Source organism: Canis lupus, chromosome 13, assembly GCF_003254725.2.
Source record: "Canis lupus dingo isolate Sandy chromosome 13, ASM325472v2, whole genome shotgun sequence".
In the NCBI taxonomy this organism is placed as follows: Eukaryota; Metazoa; Chordata; class Mammalia; order Carnivora; family Canidae; genus Canis; species Canis lupus.
The window spans coordinates 39,723,860-39,748,211 of NC_064255.1; the positions used below are offsets into that span (position 1 = coordinate 39,723,860).

The 24,352-nt window shown below is 53.5% G+C and overlaps 2 protein-coding genes across 9 annotated transcripts in view; one reads left to right on the forward strand and one right to left on the reverse strand.

Moving 5' to 3' along the window:
- The first annotated feature begins 9,146 nt into the window (after positions 1-9,146).
- SHISA3 (shisa family member 3) lies at positions 9,147-13,697 on the forward strand. The gene is made up of 2 exons (XM_025450952.3): positions 9,147-9,438; positions 12,265-13,697. Exons 1-2 carry the CDS (start codon positions 9,162-9,164, stop codon positions 12,702-12,704), a joined length of 717 nt encoding a protein of 238 aa, XP_025306737.1. The 5' UTR covers positions 9,147-9,161; the 3' UTR covers positions 12,705-13,697.
- Positions 13,698-17,205: 3,508 nt separating this feature from the next.
- Positions 17,206-24,352, reverse strand: part of ATP8A1 (ATPase phospholipid transporting 8A1) — a 224,196-nt gene continuing 217,049 nt past the window's right edge. For all 8 annotated transcript variants that reach the window (XM_049092867.1, XM_049092869.1, XM_049092868.1 and 5 more), the window contains 2 exons: positions 23,062-23,153; positions 17,206-21,845 (listed from right to left, as the gene is read on the reverse strand). In XM_049092867.1, the coding sequence (XP_048948824.1) occupies positions 21,748-21,845; positions 23,062-23,153 (190 nt within the window). In that variant the 3' untranslated portion in view covers positions 17,206-21,747. The remainder of the gene's footprint in view (positions 21,846-23,061; positions 23,154-24,352) is intronic.

Sequence of the window (24,352 nt, forward strand, 5' to 3'; positions counted from 1 at the left end):
CCTGCGCGAGCCCGCCCGTCCCGTCCCCATGGGCTTACATAGCCAGGGCAGGGCCGACTGGTCAGTTATGGAAAAGGGGCAGCTAGTTTTTCTAGAACACGTTCTTTTTTAGAACATAGGAAGAGTAATGCGCTAAAGACGTCGACCCTTTTGCTCCCTTCAACACATTCAGCTTGTGACTGCAGGTTTGCTGGAGGCCTGACCTCTGGATGCCGTGACCCTGCCCTCAGCAACAAAAGCTGTGGCGCATCACTGTCCGGACGTGGGGAGTCACGCATCGATCTGAAATAAAATGTCATGAAATCAAACTTACCTTTATCGCGTGTGATGTATTCTTTGCTTTGTGTCCTAGTCTATCTTTAAATAAATGCCAGTGAATCCATATCGTGACCCACTCAGGGTGTTCCAACTCACAACCTCAAATACGCTGTCCGAAAGCCCTAGTGAGGTGAATAGAACGTTTGATTTTTCACACCACAGCTCCGGATGCTGTGCTTTCGTATCATCCTGTCCCGAGAACCTTAGCAACCACCCAGTCCCCCTCGCTTTCAGGCAGCAGCCAGCCCTTAATGTCCCCCCAATACTCCTGCAGCATCGGATCTGTGCTCAGGTATGTGTGATCAGAACGTAACCCAAACTGGCTTAAGCCAAACTTAAAGAAATTGGATCTGCATTATTTTTCTTTTTCATTTTCTTTTAAACTTTTTATTTTTTTAAAAAGATTTTATTTATTTATTCATGAGAGACACAGAGAGAGAGAGAGAGAGAGAGAGAGAGGCAGAGACACAGGCAGAGGGAGAAGAAGGCTCCATGCAGGGAGCCCGAAGTGGGACTCGATCACGGGTCTCCAGGATGACACCCCGGGCCGCAGGCGGCACCAAACCGCTGCGCCACCAGGGCTGCCCCAAATCTGCATTATTTTTCCTCCAGATTGTAATTTTTAAAAAATACCTTTTGTTTCTCTTTTAAAAAGTGCTGAGGATCTTATTTTACTAATTACATAGATACCAGCTACAGAAAATAACTGATAACATAGACCACACAGAAATCTTCAAAATTTCTCAAATACTTACTAGGCGGGTATTTGTATACATACTCTACTCTGTTGGTGTGTCCTAATCCAACCTTGTGCTTTTTTTTTTTTTTAATTTCCAGGAACTTTTCAAATTTGCTTCTAATCTTCCTAAGACTAAACTTGCAGTCACGTGGTAATTTTCTAAAAGGGAATTTGTTATAGGTTAACTTGATTTAGTGAAAAAATAAAAAATAGACTTTTTTATTTACACCAAAAACACCAGAGGTGGGTTGACTAGTCATTATAAAACTTACCATGTGATTCTATTACGTAGCCGATCAACAGAATGTGTATTAATTCAGGCAGATAGGTGGATAGGTAGGTAGCTAGCTTTTGGGTGATTGAGGCATGCTTGTATTATGAAAAAATCATCGGTAAAAATTTTTAACTCATTACTGATAAAGATAAATACTACATGTTCATAATAAAAGTTACAGTTTTCAAGAAAAAAGGCCATTTGTGAGGGCATAAAGCAGTCTCTTTTTTTCTTATTTAAACATCTAATGTTTCATAGGACTCAGCATATTTTATATTTTAATTTTTTTATTAGTTTCATAGGTAGAATTTAGTGATCCATCAGTCTTATATCACACCCAGTGCTCATCGCATCACGTGCCCTCCTTCGTGCCCGTCACCCAGTACCCCGGTGCCCCCCTCGCCCCCTCTCCTCCAGCGGCCCTCAGGGCGTTTCCTAGAGTTCAGCATCTCTTACGGTTTGTCTCCCTCTCCATTTTCATCTCATTTTATTTTTCCTTCCCTTCCTCTATGTTCATCTGTTTTGTTTCTTAAATTCCACATATGAGTGAGATCATATGGTACTTGTCTTTCTCTGGCTGACTGACTTTGCTTAGCACAATATCCTCTAGCCCCATCCACGCCGTCCATAAAGCACTCTCATCAATAAACTACATTTAGTACCGGACTTTGTGATTTTTTTATGCCTTCTTAGGAGAGGGTGTGGGGGGGCAGGGGGGACACATGTAGGTAGGGAACGTTATTTCCTGCATTTCCCATCTTCAAGAGAGCTAAGGTTGCCAAATAAATAAGTTCTAAATGGAAGGGGTGTAATGGCACATAAATCAAAGCGTTACCGACTCCCAGCTTCTCACAGACTCCACTGCACAGGCCTCAGCCGGGCGCAAAGGCCTGTGTTTCAAGCCCAGGCCAAGTGGAGAAGCCAAAGAAAAATGCAGAGGGTGAGTTTTCTCCGTACCCTGGATCACACAAAGTACGGTGAGGAAGAGTAAAATGAGGTGACCGGGCAGAATGAACGGCTGGCTAAAGTCAGGCGGTGGGAGAGGTGCCGCCCAGAGCTCCAGGGCCCAGGTGTGCGGTGGGAGGAGGCGCACCTGCGCGCCTCACACCCGGACTCCCAAGGACAACACGGGGAGCCCACTTCCCAAGCCTCATCTGGTGGTGCCTGTTGGACCCGAGGTAGCGCTCTGGCTGAGGCCTTCAAATAACGGATAGCAGGTGGTTTTTTGCTTGTTTGTTTGTTTTTAAAGATTTTATTTATTTATTCATGACATACACAGAGAGAGAGGCAGGGGCCCAGGCAGAGGGAGAAGCAGGCTCCACGCAGGGAGCTGGATGCAGAACTTGATCCTGGGACCCCGGGGTCACGCCCTGGGCCGAAGGCAGGCGCTAAACTGCTGAGCCCCTCGGGGATCCCCTGAGTGTAGGTGTTTGCACGCCGGGGCCGAGTGTGCATTCTGTGTTCCTGTGATGGAGGAAACTCAGTTGCCCCATGGGGCGGGAATTAGGGCCCTGGCCTCACTGCCCCTCACCCCTCACATCCCCGGGAGAGCTCATCACATACAGGCTATTTGAAAAGGGGGCAAAATTAGAATAGGAGGTAACTCTGACAGCAACTCTATAGCAGCTTTCCAAAGAATTCCGGATGGTTCACAAACGTTAGAGGTGACTTCAAAATTTCCCAAGCATTCTGTGTGGCTGGTGAAGGTGAGAAGGAGGGAAATAAGCAGCACTGTGTGTTTCTTTGTCCCCTAAGAGCCTCTCCATCACCAAAAACACGTGGCCACCGTCCAGCCGCTTCCCATGTGTCCAGGGCCAGAGCCTACTGAAGGCCAGCTCCTTGGGGAGCGTCAAGGTTGGGGCTGGGCGCTCAGAAGGAAATGCCCCTTGCTGAGAAAGGGGTGGCGCAGTGGGGGGGGGGCATCTACTCTCAAGGAAGTTTCAATTAAATACGGATGCCAATTAATTTAATTTATATTTCTGCATGAAAAATGTCATTCCATTACACGCACGCTGGAAGGATGCCAGGAGCCCAGGTTAGTAAATCACGTCTCTACTGACATAATACGGAATCGCAGACGAATGGGATACTTACTAGGTGCCCCGCTGCGCTCGGGGCGGACCCTATAGAAACCCAGCGGGGTTGCAGCCTGTCCCTGCGGATGGACACCCACCGCCCCCTGCCGCTGCTCCCGGCCTCGGGCTGTGGGGAGAGCAGCTCCCACGGTGGTGACCGGCAGCCCCGGGGCCCCCAGCCTGGCCACCCTGTCCCGGCCCTTCCCTAGCCCTTCCCTAGGCCTCCCCTAGGCCTCCCCTCGGCCTCCCCGAGGCTTTCCCTAGCCCTCCCCTGGGCCTCCCCTGGGCCCTGCGCCTGTGCCCCGTGGGGATGTCGGTGGCGCTGGGGCAAGCAGAGCAGGGACCGGCTGGGGGGAAGGGTGATGGGAACGGGTGCCCCCCCGTCCCCCCCGCCCCCTCCCCCGGGTCCCCGCCGGGCGCGCCCTGCGCTGTGCCGCCTGGAGGCTGCGCATCACCCCCACGCAGGGCCAGCTTCCTGGGCCAGGCTGGCAGGAGACCACGCGCTGCGGCTCCCGCACCTCCAGGCTCCCCGGGCCTCCCCCGCCGCCCTGCGTAGGGGTGGGTGGGGGTTTGCGGGGCCTGGGGGTACAGAGGTGTGGGGCCTGGGGCTCCGGGAGTGCCGGGCTGGGGTGCCGGGGGTTCCCGGGGTGCCGGGAGGTGGGGCCGCAGCCCGGGCAGCGGGGCCGGATCTGTTGAGGACGCGAGGCGGGGGCCCCCGGGCCGGCGGGGGCGCACAAGGCCAGCCGGCTGGGAATGCGGGACCTCCGGCCTCTCCATGGACCTCGGGAAGAAATCTTGCATTTAAAAAAAAAATGTTTAAAAGATTTTATTTATTTAGTAATATTTTAAAATTTGAATTCCATCACCTCCCATACAGTGTGGTGTTGGTTTCAGAGCTACAGGTGGGTGATCCGCCCGTCTTCCATCACACCCAGCCGACCTCCCGCGCCCGCCTTCGTGCGGCCACCGAGTTCCCCTGGCCTCCCCAGGCCCCTCCGCTGGGGTCCACCAGTGGGTTTCTTACCGTTGAGTCTGTTATGGCTTGCGCATGTTAATAAGGTCCCAGGTACCGCCTGGGCACCTATGGTTAGAGACGCACTACTCTGGGGGCGCTATGTCTAATCCCCTCTTCCAAAGGCAGGTGCTCTCTGGGCACCTATGGTTAGAGAGGCACTACTCTGGGGGCACTATGTCTAATCCCCTCTTCCTAAGTGAAGCCTTGGCCGCTCCATACAGGGCAGGGGAAGGGGCAGTGGGGTGCTGGGCTCCTGGGCGGATGCTTACGGGCACCCTGTTCTCCAGTGGCGGATCCGCACCCAAGCAGGTTGGAGGGAAACTACCTTTCCAGAAACTCAGATCCACGGGGCCTGGAATAAGAGATCTACAGTGAATGATTCAAGAAAGGAAATTCCAAGGCGGGGTGGAGGGGTGGAGGGGATGGAGGGTGGGTGGGGGTTGGGGTGACTGGGTGACGGGCACTGAGGGGGGCACTTGGTGGGATGAGCACTGGGTGTTATGCTATATGTTGGCAAATTGAACTCCAATAAAAAAAAATTAAAAAAGAAAAGAAAGGAAATTCCATGAAGTCCTGGGCAAGGTTATTAAAGGAAGGTTAGTGATAAGAAGTCACTGCAGGAAGGAGCTTGAGGGAGGGCTGAGAAACTTTTTGTTTTCTAGTTTATTTCCAGATCCAAATGCAAATGATGGGGGGGGCGGGGGAGGGAGATTTCCAAAGCCAAAGTGAAGTGTCCTTCTTACTAATTAATACATTTATTTGATCACTTATTTATCGTCACTTCTGTATTCCTTTGGCCTTTTCTCCTCCTTTTCTTTAGTACATTTTGCTTCCAACCCTTTCTGGTGCATTCATTTTGCCTGATTTTTCTTTACCTCTCTGCCTTTGCTTTTCTCAAATCTTTTCTCCAAAGACTATAAAACAAGAAGGAAACAAGACAAAGTTTAAAAGTATGGTCCAGGGGTCGTTTCATGCTGCTATCAATTCTTATCAAGAAAAAATTTTAAAAATGTGTGTATGTAGTTTTTCTTCTTACATAAAAAATAGAAAGAATTGCATTTCCGTTGTACAAGCACCTTCATGCAGCTACGATGATTAGCATACTGTCCATGGTGTTCCAGTTGTTTCTATTCCATCTTCCATTTCTCCCCTACCCTCTTTTTTCTTTACTCCCTTCTTCTTTCTTTTCTTCCTCCCTCCCTCCCTGCCTCCCTCCCTCCCTCCCTTCCTCCTCCCCCTCTTGCCCCCTCCCTCCCTCCTTTCTCTCTCTCCCTCTCTCCCTCCTTCCTCACTCTCTCTTTCTCTCCCTCCCTCCCCTTCGCTCTTTCTCTCTCTCCTGCTGGTGTGGTGTTTATTAAAGCAAATCCCAGACATCATATCATTTAACTCATTTCCTATAGAATTTCCTGGAGGCAGGGCCACAAGAGAATGTAGGCTGAGGAAATGATCCCTTATAATTGTGTTATTCACCAAAATATGGAATTTGTGTTACTGAGATAAGGAAAAATATAGAATTTCCCAAACCTCCACATAATACCCCAGATGGTATAGATTTTATTTTCCATCTCCATGTCTTCCCCCTAGAGTCTTCGCGGGGGGTCTATGAGGACTTTTGATCTTCCTTTGCTATTAAAGTAATAACAGAATAACAGAACATGTGGACGTTCATAAACCTAAAAAGAGACGCATATCCTCTTACTATTCACTAAGAGCGTTCTGAGAACATCACTTTTGGAGTTAAACTTTGTCAGTGTAGATTTTAGGAGCTCTCCTATGACAAAGAACCAACCCCCCCCCCCCCCCCCCCGGGGCGTGCCCCCTGAGCTGACCCTTTTAATGGTTTAGAGGCACCTGGGTCTGGATGGGAAAGCCCGGTGCGCAGTTGCTCTAATGCTCCCACACATCAGATCTACAGAGTATCAAGTGATTCGAAAGTCAGGTTATTTCCACTGGTAAACATCTAACTAAATTCGAATAAAATGCCCTCTAAATAAGTCAAATGGACAGGGGCTTTGAATGAAGGAATTAATTATCCTTGGTGTCCTAAGGAAAAAGAATCCCACTGTGGCACCGAGAACATAATTAATGGGAGGTAAGCGCCAACAAATCACTCCTTAAAATATTAATGCTATCAAAGAACAGCTGGATAATGAGCGAAACTTGACCCTTGGGGGACCAGCAAACGGTCCTGTTGCAGGACTTTTTGCAGTTGTGATGTAATGGAATTCCTTTAAATTGAACAAAAATAACGCAAAGAGGTGTGGTTCTGGGCAAGGTATTAGCAGTAAACATGTCTTTGTGGTTTTATCATCTTATTATGATCAGGGGAGCTCACTTTTGCTGTGGTTCTGAATGGCCTTTCCCCTGAGTTGTTCATGATATGCACAATCCAAACAACGCTCCTAAAAAAAACAACTTGAAAAAAACTTTAAGTCTGGCAAGAACTTTTCTTCGTTTTTGGGAATAAAAATATAGCACCCAAGAAATTTTTGCAAAAACAATCTTCCCATATGCCGAAGTCAAGAAAAACTGTACCATTGTTTGTTTGTGGATAAAAGCCAGAACTTTATTTGGTTTTATTTAATAGCTTATTATTGTCCCGAGCAGTATCTATTTCTAAGAGAGCAAGAAAGCTAAATATTTACACAGTCCTACTTAGCATCTGACATGCAGGGCATTATTTTTACATTTTCCTACCTAAATGCTAATCTCAATATTTAAAAGCAAAAGTCAGAAGTAATTTTTCTTTTTAACTTGGAATGTATTTTAACTTGGATTGAAAAAAAAAAGAAACCGTTTTATTCAGAGTTAAAAAAAAAAAAAGCAGCTCTGAACCGCCTGGGGACCATGGGGAAGCTGCGGGCGTGGTAGATGCTTTTGAGACCCACACTTTTTATTGCTGGTGCACAGCTCACTTTTGTCTCTTTTGTTCCACTCAACTTGCCAACATCTAAATCAGTGACACGGGCATTCAGAGTGTCTGACAAATAGGTTGGGGTACGTGGAACACATTCACACCCACCAGCAGACGAGGAGAGGAAGTTCAGGATGCAGTAAAAATAAATGCCCGCGTTTAGCCTGGTTTCACATGACGCCGGTGTCCTAAGGCCCTTGCGCCGCCGCCGAGGGGGCCGCGGCCCTGCAAATGGCACACAGGGGACACATCCTTTAAATAAATGTGTTTCTTTGCCCCAACAGAAGTTCAGATCGGCTCAATTATCATTAATTTTGTTCTTTTATTTCCTTTGTGGGCGTGAACGAAGTCGTGCTCTTTGAGGGTTTTGGAGCTGCCCTGGGCTGGTGGAGGTGACCGGGGAGGGAGGCACGCGGAGGGGGGGGAGGGTGTGTGTGCGCGCGGGTGTGCGCGCGGGTGTGCGAACGTGCCCTTCCTCCTCCGAGTGGAAACCTAAGTGCAAAAGTTGGCGGCCCCTTGACTTCGCATCCTGAGCGCCCGGAGCAGGTGCCGCAGGCGGCGCAGGGTGCCCCTCGCCCCGGCGGTCGCGCCCGCTCTTTAGCTCGTCGGTCCCGAGGGGCGCGGGAAGCTCGCACGGGGTCGGCGGCCTCGGCCCCGGCTCCGCGGAGCCCGTCTCCCCCCACCCCGTGCGGGGCGCGGTCCTGGGGGAGGAGGATCCGCGGGGGGGGGATGCGCGCGAGGGGGGGATGCGCGGGGGGTGGTGGTATGCGCGGGGGGTGGCGATGGGGGGATGCACGGGGCGGGCATCCAGGGGGAGGATCCGCGGGGCGATCCGCGGGGGGGATGCGCGGGGTGGGGGGATCCGTGGGGGGATGAGCGGGGGATGGATCCGCGGGAGAGATGGGGGAGGTCTACGGGGGTGATGGGGGGGATGCGCGGGAGAGGGGATCGGGGGGATCCGTTGTGGGGGGGATCCGCGGGAGGGAAGGGGGAGATCCTGGTGGGGATCCGCTGGGGAGTATGGGGGGGTATCCGCGGGGGGGATCGAGGGGATGCGCGAGGGGGGGGGATGCGCGGGGGGTGGATGAGGAGGGATCCGCAAGGGAGGGGATGGGGGGAATCCGCGGGGAGGATGGGGGGATGCGCGGGGGTGGGGATGCACGGGGGGATGGCAGGGATCCGCGGGGAGGATGGGGGGATGCGCGGGTGGGGGGGATGCTGGGGGGAATCCGGGGGGATGGGGATGCGCAAGGGAGGGGATGGGGGGGTTGCGCGGGGGGGATGCGCGGGGGATCCGCGGGGGTGATGCGCGGGGGGGTGGGGGGATCCGCAGGGGCGCGCGAGCCGAGAGCGGGGGACGAGCGGCCGCGCCCGCGGTGATGAGCGCCAGCGGCTACCCGGGAGGGCGGACTCTTCCCGGAGCGTCGCGGCTCCCCCTCCCTCTCCCCTTTAAAGGGCGCCCCGCAGGCCGGGCGGGCAGCAGCCCGGGGCCGTCGGTGCCAGGCCACTCGCAGGCGGGCCGACGGCGGCGGCCGAGCAGGGGCGCGGGGCCGGGCGGCCGCTCGCGGGCAGCCCCCGCCCCACGTCGGGCTCGGCTGGGGCGCGGGCCGGGGTCGCGGGCGCGGAGGGGCGCCGGGCCGGGGGCGGAGGAGGCGGGCGGCGGAATGAGCCCCGCGGCGCTCGGCCGCAGCCCCCGCAGCAGCGCCCGCCCGCCCGCGCCCGCCATGCTCACCGCCCGGTTGCGCAGCCCTCGGCGCGGCCCCCGCCGCCTCCCCGCGCCCCGCTAGCCCCCGCCGCCGCCGCCGCCGCCGCCGCCCCCGCCCGCCATGAGGCCGCTGCTGGCGCTCTGGCTCGTCCTGGGCGCGCTGCGCCGGAGCCCCGCGGCCGCCCAGCAGGCGGGGGAGTACTGCCACGGCTGGGTGGACGCGCACGGCGGCGACCACGAGGGCTTCCAGTGCCCCGAGGACTTCGACACGCCGGACGCCACCATCTGCTGCGGCTCCTGCGCGCTGCGCTACTGCTGCGCCGCGGCCGACGCCAGGCTGGAGCAGGGCGGCTGCACCAACGACCGCGGCGGGCGCGAGCCCCCGGGCGTCACCGCGCGTAAGTGCCGGCCCCGCCGCGTGCTCCTGCACGGCCCCAGGCCCCTCCGCGCTCCCCGGGGCCCCAATCCCCGGTCCTCCCCCCCGGCCCCCGGGTCCCTGATCCTCCGGCCCCCCAACCCGGCCCCGGGGCCCCGGTCCCCATCCCCGGCTCCCGGGTCCCCATTCCCGGTCCCCCGATGGCCCTCTCCAGCCCCGGGTCCCCATCCCCAGCTCCCGGGTCCCCATCCCCGGTCCCCCGATGCCTCTCTCCAGCCCCGGGTCCCCATCCCCGGCCCCCGGGTCCCCATCCCCGGTCCCCAATCCCCCTCTCCAGCCCCGGGTCCCCATCCCCAGCTCCCGGGTCCCATCCCCGGTCCCCCGATCCCCTTCTCCAGCCCCGGGTCCCCTCCTCGGCTCCCGGGTCCCCTTCCCCTCCGCAGTCCCCTACCCCGTGCGCCGCGGGCGGCCCCGGGTCCGCGCCCCTCATTCCTTTGCGCCCCGACTCCCGCCCGGCGGGGTCTCGGCGGGTGCCCGAGCGAGGGTGGCGGACGGCGAGGAGCGCGGGCCTGCACCGGGCGGCCGCGGGCGAGGCGGCTGGAGCTCCCGGGGGCGCAGGGGCCGAGGGGAAGGGCCAGGGGGCGGCGGCGGGATCGCGGTCTTGGGGCGCTGGGGCCCCCGGTGCGCGCCCGGCTGGGGGGGCCGAGCGCCCCTCTGCACCCCCGCGGGGCCGAGCGGCTGGGCCACGACCCCCCCACTCCGGGGGCGCCTTCGCGGGGGTCCCGAGCCGCGGACTCCACCGCGCTCCTCCGCCTCGGGTCAGCCCCGCGGGCAGCCCCCCTGTCGCGCCCTTCGCCCGCGCGGGGCCCGGGGCGGACACGCAGAGACGCGGTCGCCCCCGGTTCTCAGGCCGGAAAGCGCGGGGCAGATTCCCGCTGAGTTCGGAGCGAGTGAACTCTGGCCCAGCGCAGGAACGTTACACCTAAAAGAAAGAAAACAGAAAAAAGAAAAGAAAAAAGAGGGAGAGAGAGAAGAAAAAGCCTTGCACCCGAATGGGAACGTCAGGGAACCTGGTGGGAACCCGGAGCGGGTGACACCCCAGAGGCCCCCCCCCCCCCCCGGGAGCGGCCACGGAAGGTCCCCGGGGAACCGGGGAAGAGGGTGTGGCGCCGGGTCACCCCGGGTCACCCTTCGCCCAGCGCCCAGCGCAGCCCCCAGGGAGCATAAGCAGGGCCCAGCGGCAGGAATTGCACCTCGAGGGGCATTTGGGGGCCGCGGGCTGCTCTGCGGGGAAAGGGCGCTCCGGGCAAGCGGGGATCCCCAGGCTGCCCTGGCTTGTTAAAAAAAAAAAAGATACAGAACCTTTCCTCGGCTCAGCCACTGCCCCTGGGGCCCCTGGGCCTGCGGGCTTGTCAGTGCGCAGTGTGCAGGGGGCTCCCCCAACCCCAATCGGCTTGGCCGCCCCAGGACAGCTGGTGGCTGGGTGACCCGGGCAGGTCACTTAGCTGCTCTGGGCCTCGTGTCCCTCTAAAGTGGGCGCGCTGTTCTCAGGGCAGTTGGGCTGAGGACAGGGGGCGGGCAGGGTGCTTAGCCCGGGCACAGGCGGTGGTGGGCAGTCACTTTGCCTTTGCCTTCTTTTTTCTCTTTTTTTCTAAACATTTTATTTATTTATTCATGAGAGACACAGGGAGAGAGGCAGAGGCACAGGCAGAGGGAGAAGCAGGCTCCATGAAGGGAGCCCAATGCGGACTCGATCCCAGGACCCCAGGGTCACGCCCTGAGCTGAAGGCAACGCTAAATTGCTGAGCACCCCCCAGGCTGCCCTGCCCTCACCTTCTACAGGGCGCTGTGACAGCAGGGTGCTGGGAGGGCAGGGTGCTAGACGGCGGGGTGCCGGGAGGGCGGGGGTGCTAGACAGCGGGGTGGTGGAAGGGCAGGGTGCTACAAGGGGCAGAGTGGGTGGGAGGTGAGGCCGACATGCGGGAGCCACCGACCTCTGGGTTGAGTGTCACCGTCACCGAGGCTTGCACACGCGTGTCCCTGGGAAGGTCAGACCCAGAGCCGCTTGGATGCGGGCCAACGAGCCAAATGCAGCTAAGTGTGCAAGGCCTGGGGTCGGGCAGTGCAGGAGGAGGAGCCAGGCCCACAGAGACCCTAGTGGGTGCACCGCCATCTAGGCCAGGGTTGCCCACAGAGGTGGCTCTCCCAGATGGGGCCACTCGGAGCGGGGTCCCCTGGTGGGCAGGGGGCGGCTTAGGGTGGGACCCGGCCCCGTGGGGGCCGTGGCGTGGAACGGCCACTGACTCCCACTCCCAGCTGCCTCAGGACCTAGATGAGCCTGACCGTCCAGAGCCTGGGTGGGGCGCGGGAGGCAGAGGGGTGGCGCTGCAGGAGGCACCCCGGTCCCTCCCGGGAAGAAGTACCCAGAGCTGGGGACTGTGCTGCGGGCCAGGCCGGCGGGGCCCCCGAGGGTTCCTTCCAGGGCTCCCTGCTCCTGTGAGGACGCAGCCCATGCACAGGCCGGGGTGTGCGGGCAGGACGCGCTGGGACCCGAGGGGCGTGTGGACCACCCGCTCCCACCCTCTGCCCACCCCGATGGGGTGTCCGTCCAGAGTCCCGGTGACCAGCAGGCTGGCCGTCCCGTCGCTGCAGGCCCTGGGTTTCCACGGGAGCCGGGCGAGGGCGAGCTGTGGGTGTGGGTGTGGGCCTGTGTCCCCCCGTGAGGAGCCGCTGGCGGGTCGCCCGGGCTGGTGGCGGGGATGGTGGGGGACAGCGGCGGGTCCGGGGCTGGGGCCAGGCCACTGCCGTTCGGGGGATCTGCTGCAGCCCGGGCGGCTTTGCCTTTCAGAGCCCGTGTACGTGCCCTTCCTCATCGTTGGCTCCATCTTCGTGGCCTTCATCATCCTGGGCTCCTTGGTGGCGGTCTACTGCTGCACCTGCCTGAGGCCCAAGGAGCCGTCCCAGCAGCCCATCCGCTTCTCGCTGCGCAGCTATCAGACGGAGGCCCTGCCCATGATCCTGCCCTCCGCCGGCCTGCGCGCGCCTTCCCGCCAGTCCAGCACGGCCACCAGCTCCAGCTCCACCGGGGGCTCCATTCGCAGGTTCTCCTTCGCCCGAGCGGAGCCCGGCTGCCTGGTGCCCTCCCCACCCCCACCCTACACCACAGGCCACCCCATCCACCTGGCGCAGCCGTCGGGGTTCCTGGTGTCGCCCCAGTACTTCGCTTACCCGCTCCAGCAGGAGCCCCCGCTGCCCGGGAAGAGCTGCCCGGACTTCAGTCCCAGCTGACGGGCTGCAGCCATCGGGCCTGCGGGTGGTGGGCCTGCCGTGGGCAGGTGCAGGGCGAGCCACCGCCGCGAGGACCTCCAGGGGCAGTGTCCCGGGACCTGACCACGGCCCGGACGAGCGTGCGAGGAGAACGCAGCACCCTCGTAGCCTCCAGCTTCCCGGGCCCCGGTGCAGAATGGGGGGTGCGGCGGCCTCGGCTTTCACCCCCAGAACTGGTGGTGATGGCATTTCAGGCTGTGCTACTTTCATGCGACACGTGCAGCAGGTGGACTGCAAAGGTGCAGACTGGCTGAGGCCGCGACGGGACAGGCCGGCTGCGCTGCCCAGAGGAGGCCGGGGCGTCCTTTGGTCCTTGTGAGTTGTTTAGTGGGTCCTAATGCCGAGAGCGTCAGGAAGCCGAGGGAAATACCCCACTGCAGTCACTGCAGCTTCTCTTAAAAGAATTAACAAGTGAGCAGCCCGAGGCAGTCGTGATTCGGGGAAGCAGCCCAACCACCAACGCCGTTAGCGTTGGGACGACAGTTACATGTGAAGTTGGTAACTAGACTGTGCATTTTCAGAACACGAGATTTCACTAATCACACGAGCAGTTTAAAGTCTTAAATCTTCGCTCCGATTTCCATCCTAACACAGACCTTAGGTCAAAGCATTTCCCCCACCCACCTGAGGGAATATTTATTGCTGGACCCTTGGTGCAGCGACTAGAGTGTTTAAATGAAAGTCGGACAGCCCCGTCTCAAAGCATTTATTTGTAAAATGAGTTATGTACAAATGTAAAGAGTTGTAACAGTGTATTTACCACGTGGACGGCACTAATTATTTAGTAGCACACTGATTATTTATGTTGGTCACTGTGGACTCGAGGGCCCAGCCGCCGGTGGCCTCGTTCTCCGTCCCTTCCGCCGCTGCATTCTGTGTCTGTTGATTACACACTTGGGCATGTATCCTGCTGGGTTAGAATAAATAAAATACTTTACGTTTTCGTGAACTTCATTTGAGATTTAAGATCAAAGTGCTTCGTTTTATCTTCCTAACGAGATTGTCTGCTATTCAAGAAAAAGAAATGTCTTTACATAGCACTTCAGATTTTGAAATTAAAAAAAAAATAAAAATCCCACGTGGATGTTGAATTACACACAAAAGCTCTTTTCTGCATCAGGGCTTGTGAAGGGAGGGGAAGGAAGTGAACTTTTATAGATTTAAGAATCGGGACATTTCTCATAAGAATCTGGCTTGTGACCCCAGGAAGACATGGCGCTGGGGGTGCCCAGTGGCCCGGGTCAGGCCGCCCACTGCTGAGATGCACTGGCCAGTTACCAGCCTCTGGCCTGGTGTCCCCAGCCTGGCCCGGTTCCCTCCGTTTTGTGACGTACCCGGCCCCCGGGGGCTGTTTGGAAGCCAGGTTTATTTTTTATTTTTATTTTTTAAATATTTTATCTATTTATTTATTCATGAGAGACACAGGGAGAGAGAGAGGCAGGGACACAGGTGGAGGGAGAAGCAGGCTCCATGCAGGGAGCCCGACCCGGGACTCCATCCCGGGACCCCGGGGTCACCCCCTGGGCTGAAGGCAGGTGCCAGAGTGCTGAGCCACCGGGGCTGCCCTGGGAGCCCAGGTTTAGATGAATTCAGGCTGCCTTACGTCACCCTCGGTAGCTCTTTTCATTTTTATTTATTTTTTAAATACAACCCATTTTCATTTGCTTTTTTATTTTTGAAGGAAGCTCTTAGCCCAACGTGGGGCTTGGGTTCCGGGCCCTGCAATCAGGGGGCGCGTGCGGTCCACTGAGCCAGCCGGGTGCCCTCACCGCCCTTTTTCAAGGCCTGCCGGGAGCCAGAGTCCCCACCCAAGGGGGCCGTGCGGGGGCCATGTGGGGGCCTTGGGGTGCCGTAGGGGGGCCGCTGGGCCTGCCTCGGGCCTCCCCGGAGCCTCCCCGCTGGGAAAGCCAGTTGAAGGTTCTGGGCCGGGATCCCTGGGTGGCGCAGCGGTTTGGCGCCTGCCTTTGGCCCAGGGCGCGATCCTGGAGACCCGGGATCGAATCCCACGTCGGGCTCCCGGTGCATGGAGCCTGCTTCTCCCTCTGCCAGTGTCTCTGCCTCTCTCTCTCTCTCTGTGACTGTCATAAAAAAAAAAAAAAAAAAATGAAGGTTCTGGGCCTTGGGCCTTGGCGCCGGCTGATGGCGGAGGAGCTCAGACTGCTGGTCCCAGCTTCTCCTGTGACCGAAGTGGTGGCTTCACATATGCTGTGGTCAGGAAGAAAGGGAGGGAGGGAGAGAGGGAGGGAGGAAAGGCCTCCCGGGAGGATGCAGGGCATGAGCCCGCCCCAGGGCGCTCCTGCGTGCGACCTGACACTGGTTTCACTCCGGTTGGTCAAGTGTTGTGAGGGCCGGGAGACCCCGTGGGAGAGGAGGGGAGGGGGAGGGCCGGGAGGGCCCGTGGGGGAGGTGGAGGGCCCCGTGGGAGCAGGGGGAAGGCTGGGAGACTCCGTGGGAGAAGGAGAGGGAGGCGGAGGGGGAGGACCTGGAGGGCCCCGTGGGAGAGGGGTAGGGGTAGGGGGAGGGCCCCATGCGGGGAGGGGGAGGGCCGGGAGACCCCGGGGGAGAGGGAGCCCCGGGATGAGCTAGTGGCAGGTGGGGGCTGTTGCACGTGCTCCGTGACGGGCACCCACCGCGTGTCCCCTGCTTCCCGGGAGCTGGGTCACGCGGGCGGCTGAGCCCGCAGCGACACCTCAGGGCGGTCTGCTAACTGCAGCGGGACGGGCTGCGTAGACTGCTCGGAACCGCTTCCCTCGGCGGGGTTGAGACCCCCGAGCCCCGGGTGAGGCGGGGCGGGGCAGGCGGGGTGGCCCGGAGGGGCCAGGGCTCAGCCACGGGGGGCGGGGCGCCCTCTGCCCCAGGTCACCTCCCCTGGGGGGCCCCGGGCCCGCGCGCCGAGGGCGTCCTTCCCCAGCTTGCTTGGGGTTAAAGCCGCGCGTGGGGCTGTGCAGAGGGACCCACCGGCCCCTCCTCCTCCCCCACCTATTTATTTTCCCTTTTTCCCGGGGTTATTATTTGTCAGGTCGCAGAGGGGGGACTTTGCTAGGTGGATGTGAGTCCCGCAAGAGAAATGGGAAAACCACACGGTTCCCCAAAGCAGGCACCGCCACTTAGGGATCTGATCCTTGCGCTGGGGTCAGCTCACCTTTGCATGACCGAAAAACCCAGCTTAGTGTATGTTCAGGACAACCAGGGATGTAAAGATGCATTAAGCTATTTTTTTAAAAAAGATTTTATTGACTTATTCACGAGAGACCCATAGAAAGACAGAGGCAGAGACCCAGGCAGAGGGAGAAGCCGGCCCCACGCAGGGAGCGTGACGCGGGACTCGAACCCGGGACCTGGGATCACGCCCTGGGCCCAAGGCAGATGCTCCACCGCTGAGCCCCGTCAGGCACCCCAAGATGCATTAAACCATTAAGGGGACAAACTGTTGACCTACTCTGACCTATATATGGCTCCTTTAAAATTGCAATTAGACATTAGTTATTAATGCAGCTGTTCGGACAGCGAGCCCTTACCCGAAGCTCTGGAACGAAAAGCCGTGGCCACCAGAGCCCCATTTCCCGGGAGCCTTGTCGCAGCCCGTGGAGCATCAGCGCAGGAAGAGCCTTCTGGGTGTCAAGGAGCAGCGCCGCGTGGGGGAGACATAGGGGGTCGGGGCAGGTGGGCCAGGTGGGGCAGGTGGGCCGCCCTGCAGCCTGCAGGTGAGGCCGCCCGGGGTCAGTACAAACACGCAGGGGGGGGGGCGGGGGGGGGGAACCGTGTCATCAGTCTCTGGGGCCACAGGTGACTCCCACACACCTTGTGCTGCTGCGGTTCCACGTGGGAGGCCCGCACCCCGCCGATGTCCCCGGGGCGGCCTGGAGGTCGCAGGCCCCAGTGACACTGCTCACTCTTTTTGGAGCCTGGTTTTTGCTCAGCCTCTTAAGCCTCCTTTCCAGGGTTTCTCATGCTTTGTCTCCCACGGCACTTCTAATGTTTTTTGGTTACTTCCTTCAGATGTTACTGGCTCAACTTAGCCACTTTTTCAGGAACTTAAAAAAAAATGTGGTGGGTTTAGAAAACTTAGGAAACTTAGGAAATCCATCCATGTTACAGGTGGAGCCAGGAATCAGCTGTCGACTTGCAGGCTGATTTAAATACCTAATGGGGACATGGGGACAATCCCGGGAGGCTTTTTGGACTGAACAACCAAAGTACAGGAATTTTGTTTGAATTTTTTTTTTGGGGGGGGGAATGCTAACTAACCATGCCTCTCCCCAAACTTGATTTCATATTATGCTCCACTTCATGTTTCCTTTCGGTGGATTACAATGAAGGGCCATTTTCTACATCACTGGGGTGGTCAACGAAATGTTAAAATGCCATTGAGTGGATGGACCTTCTCAGACTATAATTACAGTGGCTTTGAAGGTTTTATAAAGTAATCCAGTTTCTAAAATTAGCAATTAAAACTGCAACATTTTCTTTATGTAATGGTACGGTTTATTTAATTTTTAATAACAATGAGAGGACAAAATGTTTAAAATTTGCAGTTTAAAACATGCACATTCACAAAAGGCCAATGACACATAACACTGCATAGAACTGAGTATTACTCAACTTTAATAACTATTTATAAAACACAGTGCATTGAACATCGAGATAAACAAACCTGAGAAAACTATAATCACAGATTCAATAGTCTCCACTCATGCAGCTTCACAATTTCGACAGCAGTTTCAGCAGGAATGGTTTTTCATGGAGCTGAAAAAACTATTTTATCTTTAATGCAAACTTCGATTTTCCATAGTAGCTGCCTTCCAAGGCTGCCTTTTTTTAAAAAAAAACTTAATAAACTTGAAAATGTGAAAAATGAAGCTTGAAGTAGCTAAATAAACAGCAAACAGTATTTACTGCATTTATGGCTTCTATTCTAGAACCATGAAACATAAAGATATTATTTTTTAATATTCTGCTCACGTTTTTGCAAGAGCAGATTTACCTATGGAAAGTTGCTGTTAATTCAAAGTAAGCATGTACGAAATCTAGCTTTTTTCCTACTTACGGGAGATTTATTTGCTGAGAAGTTTTGTGAGCTTTATTAAGGAAAGTTCTTAGAAGCAAGCTAAACAAAAGTTGCAATTAAATTTGTTTGTAAAATAATTTACTTATTAAAAAAAGTTGTGCAAAGAACCAATTAATTTGTCCACTGAATATTAAATTCCAGGTAGGCCATGATAGAATTTTATAAGGCAGAAATAAACATCAAGATTTACAGCAACAGCCATGCATTGGCCCAGGCCACTTTAAATATTAATTCATGCAAACCATAAACCTATCAAAAACACAGCTGCTTTCATACAGAAAATAAATCAAGACGAAAAATGGAAAACATTTATTTCCTTTCCTTCAAAGTTTAACTTACATTCCATTTTAATAGCCACTGAAGGTTAATTAAAATGCAGCAAAGTATAACTAAGTCTCACAAGTGACTTCAGTTATTTTAATGTGAGAAAAATCAGATTGTGATCTCTTAAAGAAGCATTATAGAAATGTTCATCATTAAAAAGCATTTATTAGGCACCGAACTGCATGGTGTTCATGAATTTACAAAAAAAGAACTCCACAGATCTGGTCCACATGATGTGAATGGGGCGGGTGTCGTCTCCATAAATTTTATAAATGGTTATTTATAAGATTATAGGCTTATTTGATAAAATAAGTTTTAGAACCAAGAACTGTCGTAGGGCAACTGCACAAAAATATACACTGATGATCATTTAGTATGGTAATCGTTGGGACATTGCTACAAATAGTTTAAAAACTACAAATATACAATCTATTACTTTCAGACTAGCATCTGTTTCCTGGAAGGATGTTTTAAATGGCAAGTGATAGGTGATGCACAGCGCACACACCGTGGAACAAATTTATCATGTGATGTTCGTATTTGATATTTAGAATGCTAAATGGCAAAATTAAAATGTACAGCCTAACAATCAGAATAAATGTTGATTTCTGGAATTCAGCTTTCCCCCTGAAAATTAAGAGGAATCACTGACTCCATTCAGTGACTATATAATTCGTGTAGAGTGAATAATATTGTTGACTAAGAATCCACATTCACCTGACTTGATTAGAAAAAAGGGTTTCCGTTAGCTTTGCAACACTGCCGAGCCCGTTCACACCAGTCTTCGAGTGGGGGGTGGGAGGCTTGGGCAGCACAGAGAACATCTTAAATTTGCTACATTCCTGAGAAACAGCCATTCTCCAGTTAACAATTTCTGCCCTATTCTAGCATCTCTCCGGGTGTGAGCCACCAATATATTTTTATGTGTAAATATAAAACATTTAGAAAGTTCATGCTCGATATCGTGGTGTACTATTCAACATTAAAGAAGCCACTCGCAGCTTTTCAATGTTAAATGAATGAGGATTTTCTGCCGTCGTATTTTCTGAACTGTAAACATTGTAAAGCAACGGTGTTAGCATTTGCCAAAGTCCCTACAAGGGGCTTTTTAATTGAAGAAGAGTATGTGTCCTCTATTTCAGAAAATACAAGTTAAAAAGTCACTTCAGCTGTTTCAATCCTGGCAAAACTGCTACTTTCCCCCTCCTCTTTGGAAGGTTAAAAAATCAGAGGTTTCCTCTAACGGGAGGAAGTCCCTGCGACTGCAGTGCTGTGTTTTAAGTTTTACCAACGAGGTCACTCCCTGCTGCCCAACCCCCTCTCTCACCCAGGGACCAGAGGAATTGACTTAATAATTCAAAAATAGGACTATGGGACAAAAAGACCTAAATTGGCCCTATTTCAGACCACGATCTCCTGCATTACTTAACTGGGGGCATTTTACTCACGTTGAAGAGCTCCATAGAAATAATCCATGTTTTAAGATCAAAAAGAAAACTTTTACTTTTTTTTTTTTTAGGCCAGAAAATTCATTTCTGTTATATTCATCCTACTTTGATATGAACATTTTGGAGAAGGATGCCACTGATGAGGTGGAGGCAAGTGGACGTAGCTCTTGTCTGTAACTGCTCTCCAGTGTTTCTCTGCAGGGACGCACTTCATTCTTGTTTTTTGATTTGTGTCGTCTGACCTCGACTGTCATCACTGGGGGGCCCAGGAGCCTCTCTGAATATTCATTCAGTGGACAAAAATCTCCGACTCCAGAGTTTTGAAGACGGTCTTAGGCTGTTAACACCCCTGGTCTTTCTAGGTGTTTCGATTCACGGTTTTCTTACTCTCAACCCCGAATGGGAACAGTCTGGGAAGTGACCTGTGTCACCTCCCTGCCCCCTCTAGAATTATGTATGTGTTATGACCTCTCTTATTTCAAGAAAACGGGGGAGGACCAAGTAACTATGAATACAGAGAAAGAAATGACGTGGAACCTAATTCTAAATCTAGACTAAGAAAAAGGGTAAAAAGAATGTGGAATTATATTAGACTCAAAGTGCGACCTGGAAAATCACCTCTCTTCACAATTCCAGTTGCCTTTTTTTTTTTTTTTGAAAAGAGGAAGTTCCACCTATTTTGCTGGTAAGTCCACTTAAAGGCAAACAGGCTTCTGAATAAAAGGCAAAAAGTTTGCTTCGATCTCTGAAGTGTATCTGAAAACTAGAATTCCTTTTTATTTGATTTTCTTTTAAATGAGAGCGTTATTTTAAAAATAGTATAGAAAACTGGTTGCGGTTTTTAAACAGCCCCTTCACCATTTATCTTCGGTAGCAAAATAGGCATTTGCAGGAGATGTCTGGGAAATGCCGAAAATGCTTAAACTGAACATACATTTAAAGACCTAGTAGCAGAAGCTACTTGGGGTGAAGACCGACTTTGGCGGTAAAGTTACGGGTCTGAGTCCGACAGGTGTTCCTGTGTCCCACGGATCTGTCCCAGTTAGCAGCACATTAGTGTGAGTGGTTCTGGGGAGCCGCCCGACAAGCCCGGGGGGTGCTATGCACACAGCAGGCGACACGGGACAAAAGCCGAGCCCGGGGACATCACAGAAGCCCATGCACTTATCCCAAGGGGTCCCCGAAGCTCCCCGTGGAAGCCCGCGGATCCCACACCAATACAGAAGCGTGTTTTGCTCAAGGGGGGAAACCGTAAGACAAAGTGACGGCGCTCAGTCTTCAGCAGAAGCTAGATCTCTAGAAAAATCTACACGAGGAGGACGCCTCCTCGGAGCTGACGGAGACACAAACACGGCTTAGAAACCAGGACTGCGACGGCAGCGTCACGTTGCCCGTGGGCCCTCCAGCGCCGACCAGTGAACGAGACAAACGAGACAGAAGCATCTGTAAGGCCAGAGGTGCGACATCACAGAGGTTAGTAGCAAATGCCTTGAAATACTCATTTTTACGGATCACTTCTTACATCTGAAGAGTCAAGCATGCGGATCTTACAGCAGAACTGGAGGTACACGCTCTCTTAGTTTCTGGGCAAATGACTACGGGGTGGGAAATACACGTACTGAGCGTCTTTGGCAAACACTGATCAGGACGGTTTTTGACACAAACACTCATTAATGTCTTGTTTAGAAATTTTGCTCAGTGAGGGCAGTCAGTTCCTTAGAGAAGAGCGCTGGCTTTTTTCAGCACGTTCTGGAATCTAAGTCTGGATATCAAGAGTCCCTTTAGATTATTACCACTTTAGAGGTTTTTTTTTTTTTTTTTTTTTTTTTTTTTTTTTTTTTAATGGTCGGTCGCCTTGTGGGTTTATATCTGCTGAATTGACAGTTACAGCCCCAGAGCAACGGCCTGAGACTTACTGACCTATCCTCAGCTTAGGAAAGCTTTCGGGCAAGGTACAAGGTCATTTTCACCTTCTGCTTACAAAGACTCAGCGAACACTTGAAAAAATCTGAACGAGATGGTGTTAGAGTGGCACAGGGTACTGTGGGATGGGCACGGATCTGACGGTCGGCCGATGGGATGAGCTCAGATCCCCTTCCCCTTCCTTGCGCCAGACTGGGATCGGCCGGCAGGTTCCGGAAAGACCTGGGAGCTCCCCGTGCCATCACCACTCGTCGGGTCTCTGCTTCGTGGTGTCATAGGCTCTGATCACCTCAGACTGGGACACGATTCCGTTCTCGTCTTGTGAGAAAGCATACCCGTCTGTAAGTGGAGGACAAGACAGAAATGATCGCTGGGAAGTCACTGGGCAGGTCTGTCGCAGAGTTCCCAGGGCTCCTGCTCTAACTCGGGGCCCCATATGCCCGCCTGCCTTCTGCAGCACAAGGGAGACACAGGTTTTCTTACATCCCCCAAAGATGACCCTACTGCACCCTAAGGCTAGGGCTGGCGGAGAGGCTGTGACCACTGTGCCCCCCCCCACCGCCCTGGGTGGCTGAGCAGGTGCTTGCAGGCCCCGCCCCACCCCGTGTCTCCTCTTGGCATCTCAAATCCGAGCAATCCGACTTCTGCTCCCAGGCCACTGGAGGGGGTGTTGGCTGTAGGGGTGCACGCTCTTCCTCCATCCAGATCACTGGACCGGAGACCAGCGAGAATGGGAAGGAGGCAGAGATGAACTGCGGGTGCCGGAAAAGGGGTCCCCTTCCTCGGGACGACACCGTCCTCGGCTCTCAGCATCCACAGAGAAACTCACTCTTGCCCCGGCATGGTCGGGGATAAGCCACGACCTGCCCCCACCCCCCACCCCCTGCACCGGGGACGGGGGTCACATCTCTAGAAAAGGCCTCCTGAAGTACAAAAGGCAAGGGCATTAAACATGACTATAAAGATAAGTGAAAATAAATCACATGTGGAAACAACATGAAACAAAAGATAGATCACTAACACGAACCCCTGCGCCACAGGGCTTTATATATTATATTCTTTTTTAGATCCTTGAAATGCTAAGAGGGCCCGATACCTAATAATTTCCTACAGCTCTGAAGATTCATAAATTTTTTTTGAAGGGGGGGGAAATAGATGTTTCGCTGCGCTGAGCGAAAGCCGCCAAAGCCCTTGCAGAGTTATTCAAGTAGAAAAGATAACAATACAGAGGGGGCTTTTAGGAGTCAAGATTTATTCCACTAGTTCTTTTTTTTCGGATTTAAGGAAGCAAGGGGGCATGCGGAAATAGTATTTCTTCAAGGGCCAAGCAGCAAGACGTTAAGCTGCTTTGTCTTTGGTGCTGTGAGGGAGCGGGCTGCGGTCACAAGCTCTCCTCACGCCGGCTATTTACCTAAGGGTCGCGAGTCAGCAAGGCCCGTGGCAGGTATTACGTAGTTGGGTGTCCCTCAAAACCAAAACGCTGCGCCCCTGAAAGCTGAAGCCCCACAATCTATGTATGGGCAATCTACCTACTAGTCACGGCTCAGATACTCACGGAGCAGGTTTTGTTGCAAGGACTCGGATCGGTACAAGTTCACGTGGTTCTTCTTAAAGACGTTCTTGAGCAGTTGCGCCCTCTCCGTGAGGCTGCGGAGCAGGTGCAAATGTGTGAAATGAATTATCGACTCGCCAGAGACCCCGGTGTGCCCACAGGACCACCAGAGAGAGTCAGCCTTAGACAAAAGCTTGCCTGAGAAGTCCGAGGCCTAGGGATTCTTTTTACCCCATTTTCTCAGGTGGCAAATGAGATTTAAAGTATTTAGATACTTTCGAGGGCGGTTTTTCCCATAGCTGAGGAGAGTTTTGTTCCCAATAATCCAGCCAAAAGATTTCCCCACCCCCCAGTTATACTGAAGTCAAAGGGGGATACAGAACCTGTACAACACAATTAACAACAAAAAAATACCAAATCTGCCAGGAGTGTCGTTGACCTCTAAAAATCTCGCTTGACTTACCACGTACGTTCTGAGCGTGGCACTTTTTTGAGTCACAAAAATGATTACCGTGCATCTTTTTACGACTTTGCACGTATTTCGGGGTAAGCTACTTTTTTATTTTATTTTTTTAGTTATGTAAAGAAATCCTAAAAAATTACACAAGGAAGAAATTTCATGGACTTTTTAACCAGAAAAGTTCCATTACCACTCCAATAGGAAATGTGTTCCTTGATTTCATAAAAAAAAAAAAGAAAAAACTATTTTCAGAAAGTACTAGGTAAGATGACAAGGAAAATATTTATCTTTCGATAAATGTTTAGAATCATCTCCACAGAAACAAATCCATGTAATTAATTATGTGACTTCTAAACGCACACTGCAAGAAATAACGCATCTGGTTTTTTCCACGGCACATAGAACGGTGTCTCCCACAGCAGGAAGCCAATTATTTGTCAAATAAATGAATCTGACCAATTATTGTGAAACACACTTTAAATATCACCAGTCCTCCCAATCATGCCACTTCTCCAACGGTTTAGAGAATTTTGCTTTGATACCAAAGAACGCTAATAAGCCTAAAGAGCTAATAAGTAATAATCCACATGTGTTACAGCAAATGTTTATGCGATTTTGTTTTAATCACTGGAATGGACTCAGCTGAAAAATTTCCATCTTGTATTTTTCCCACTATGAAAGTCTCCGTTAAATTGTTCTTAGTTATGTCAGCTCTGTATTTTGCCAAATTTTTCGAAATCCTGAAAGCGAACAGTTTTCATCACACACACAAAATAAAAGGATCATCTGCAGAACGAACTCGGAATCACACAAACATCCAGGCGTTCGCCGAAG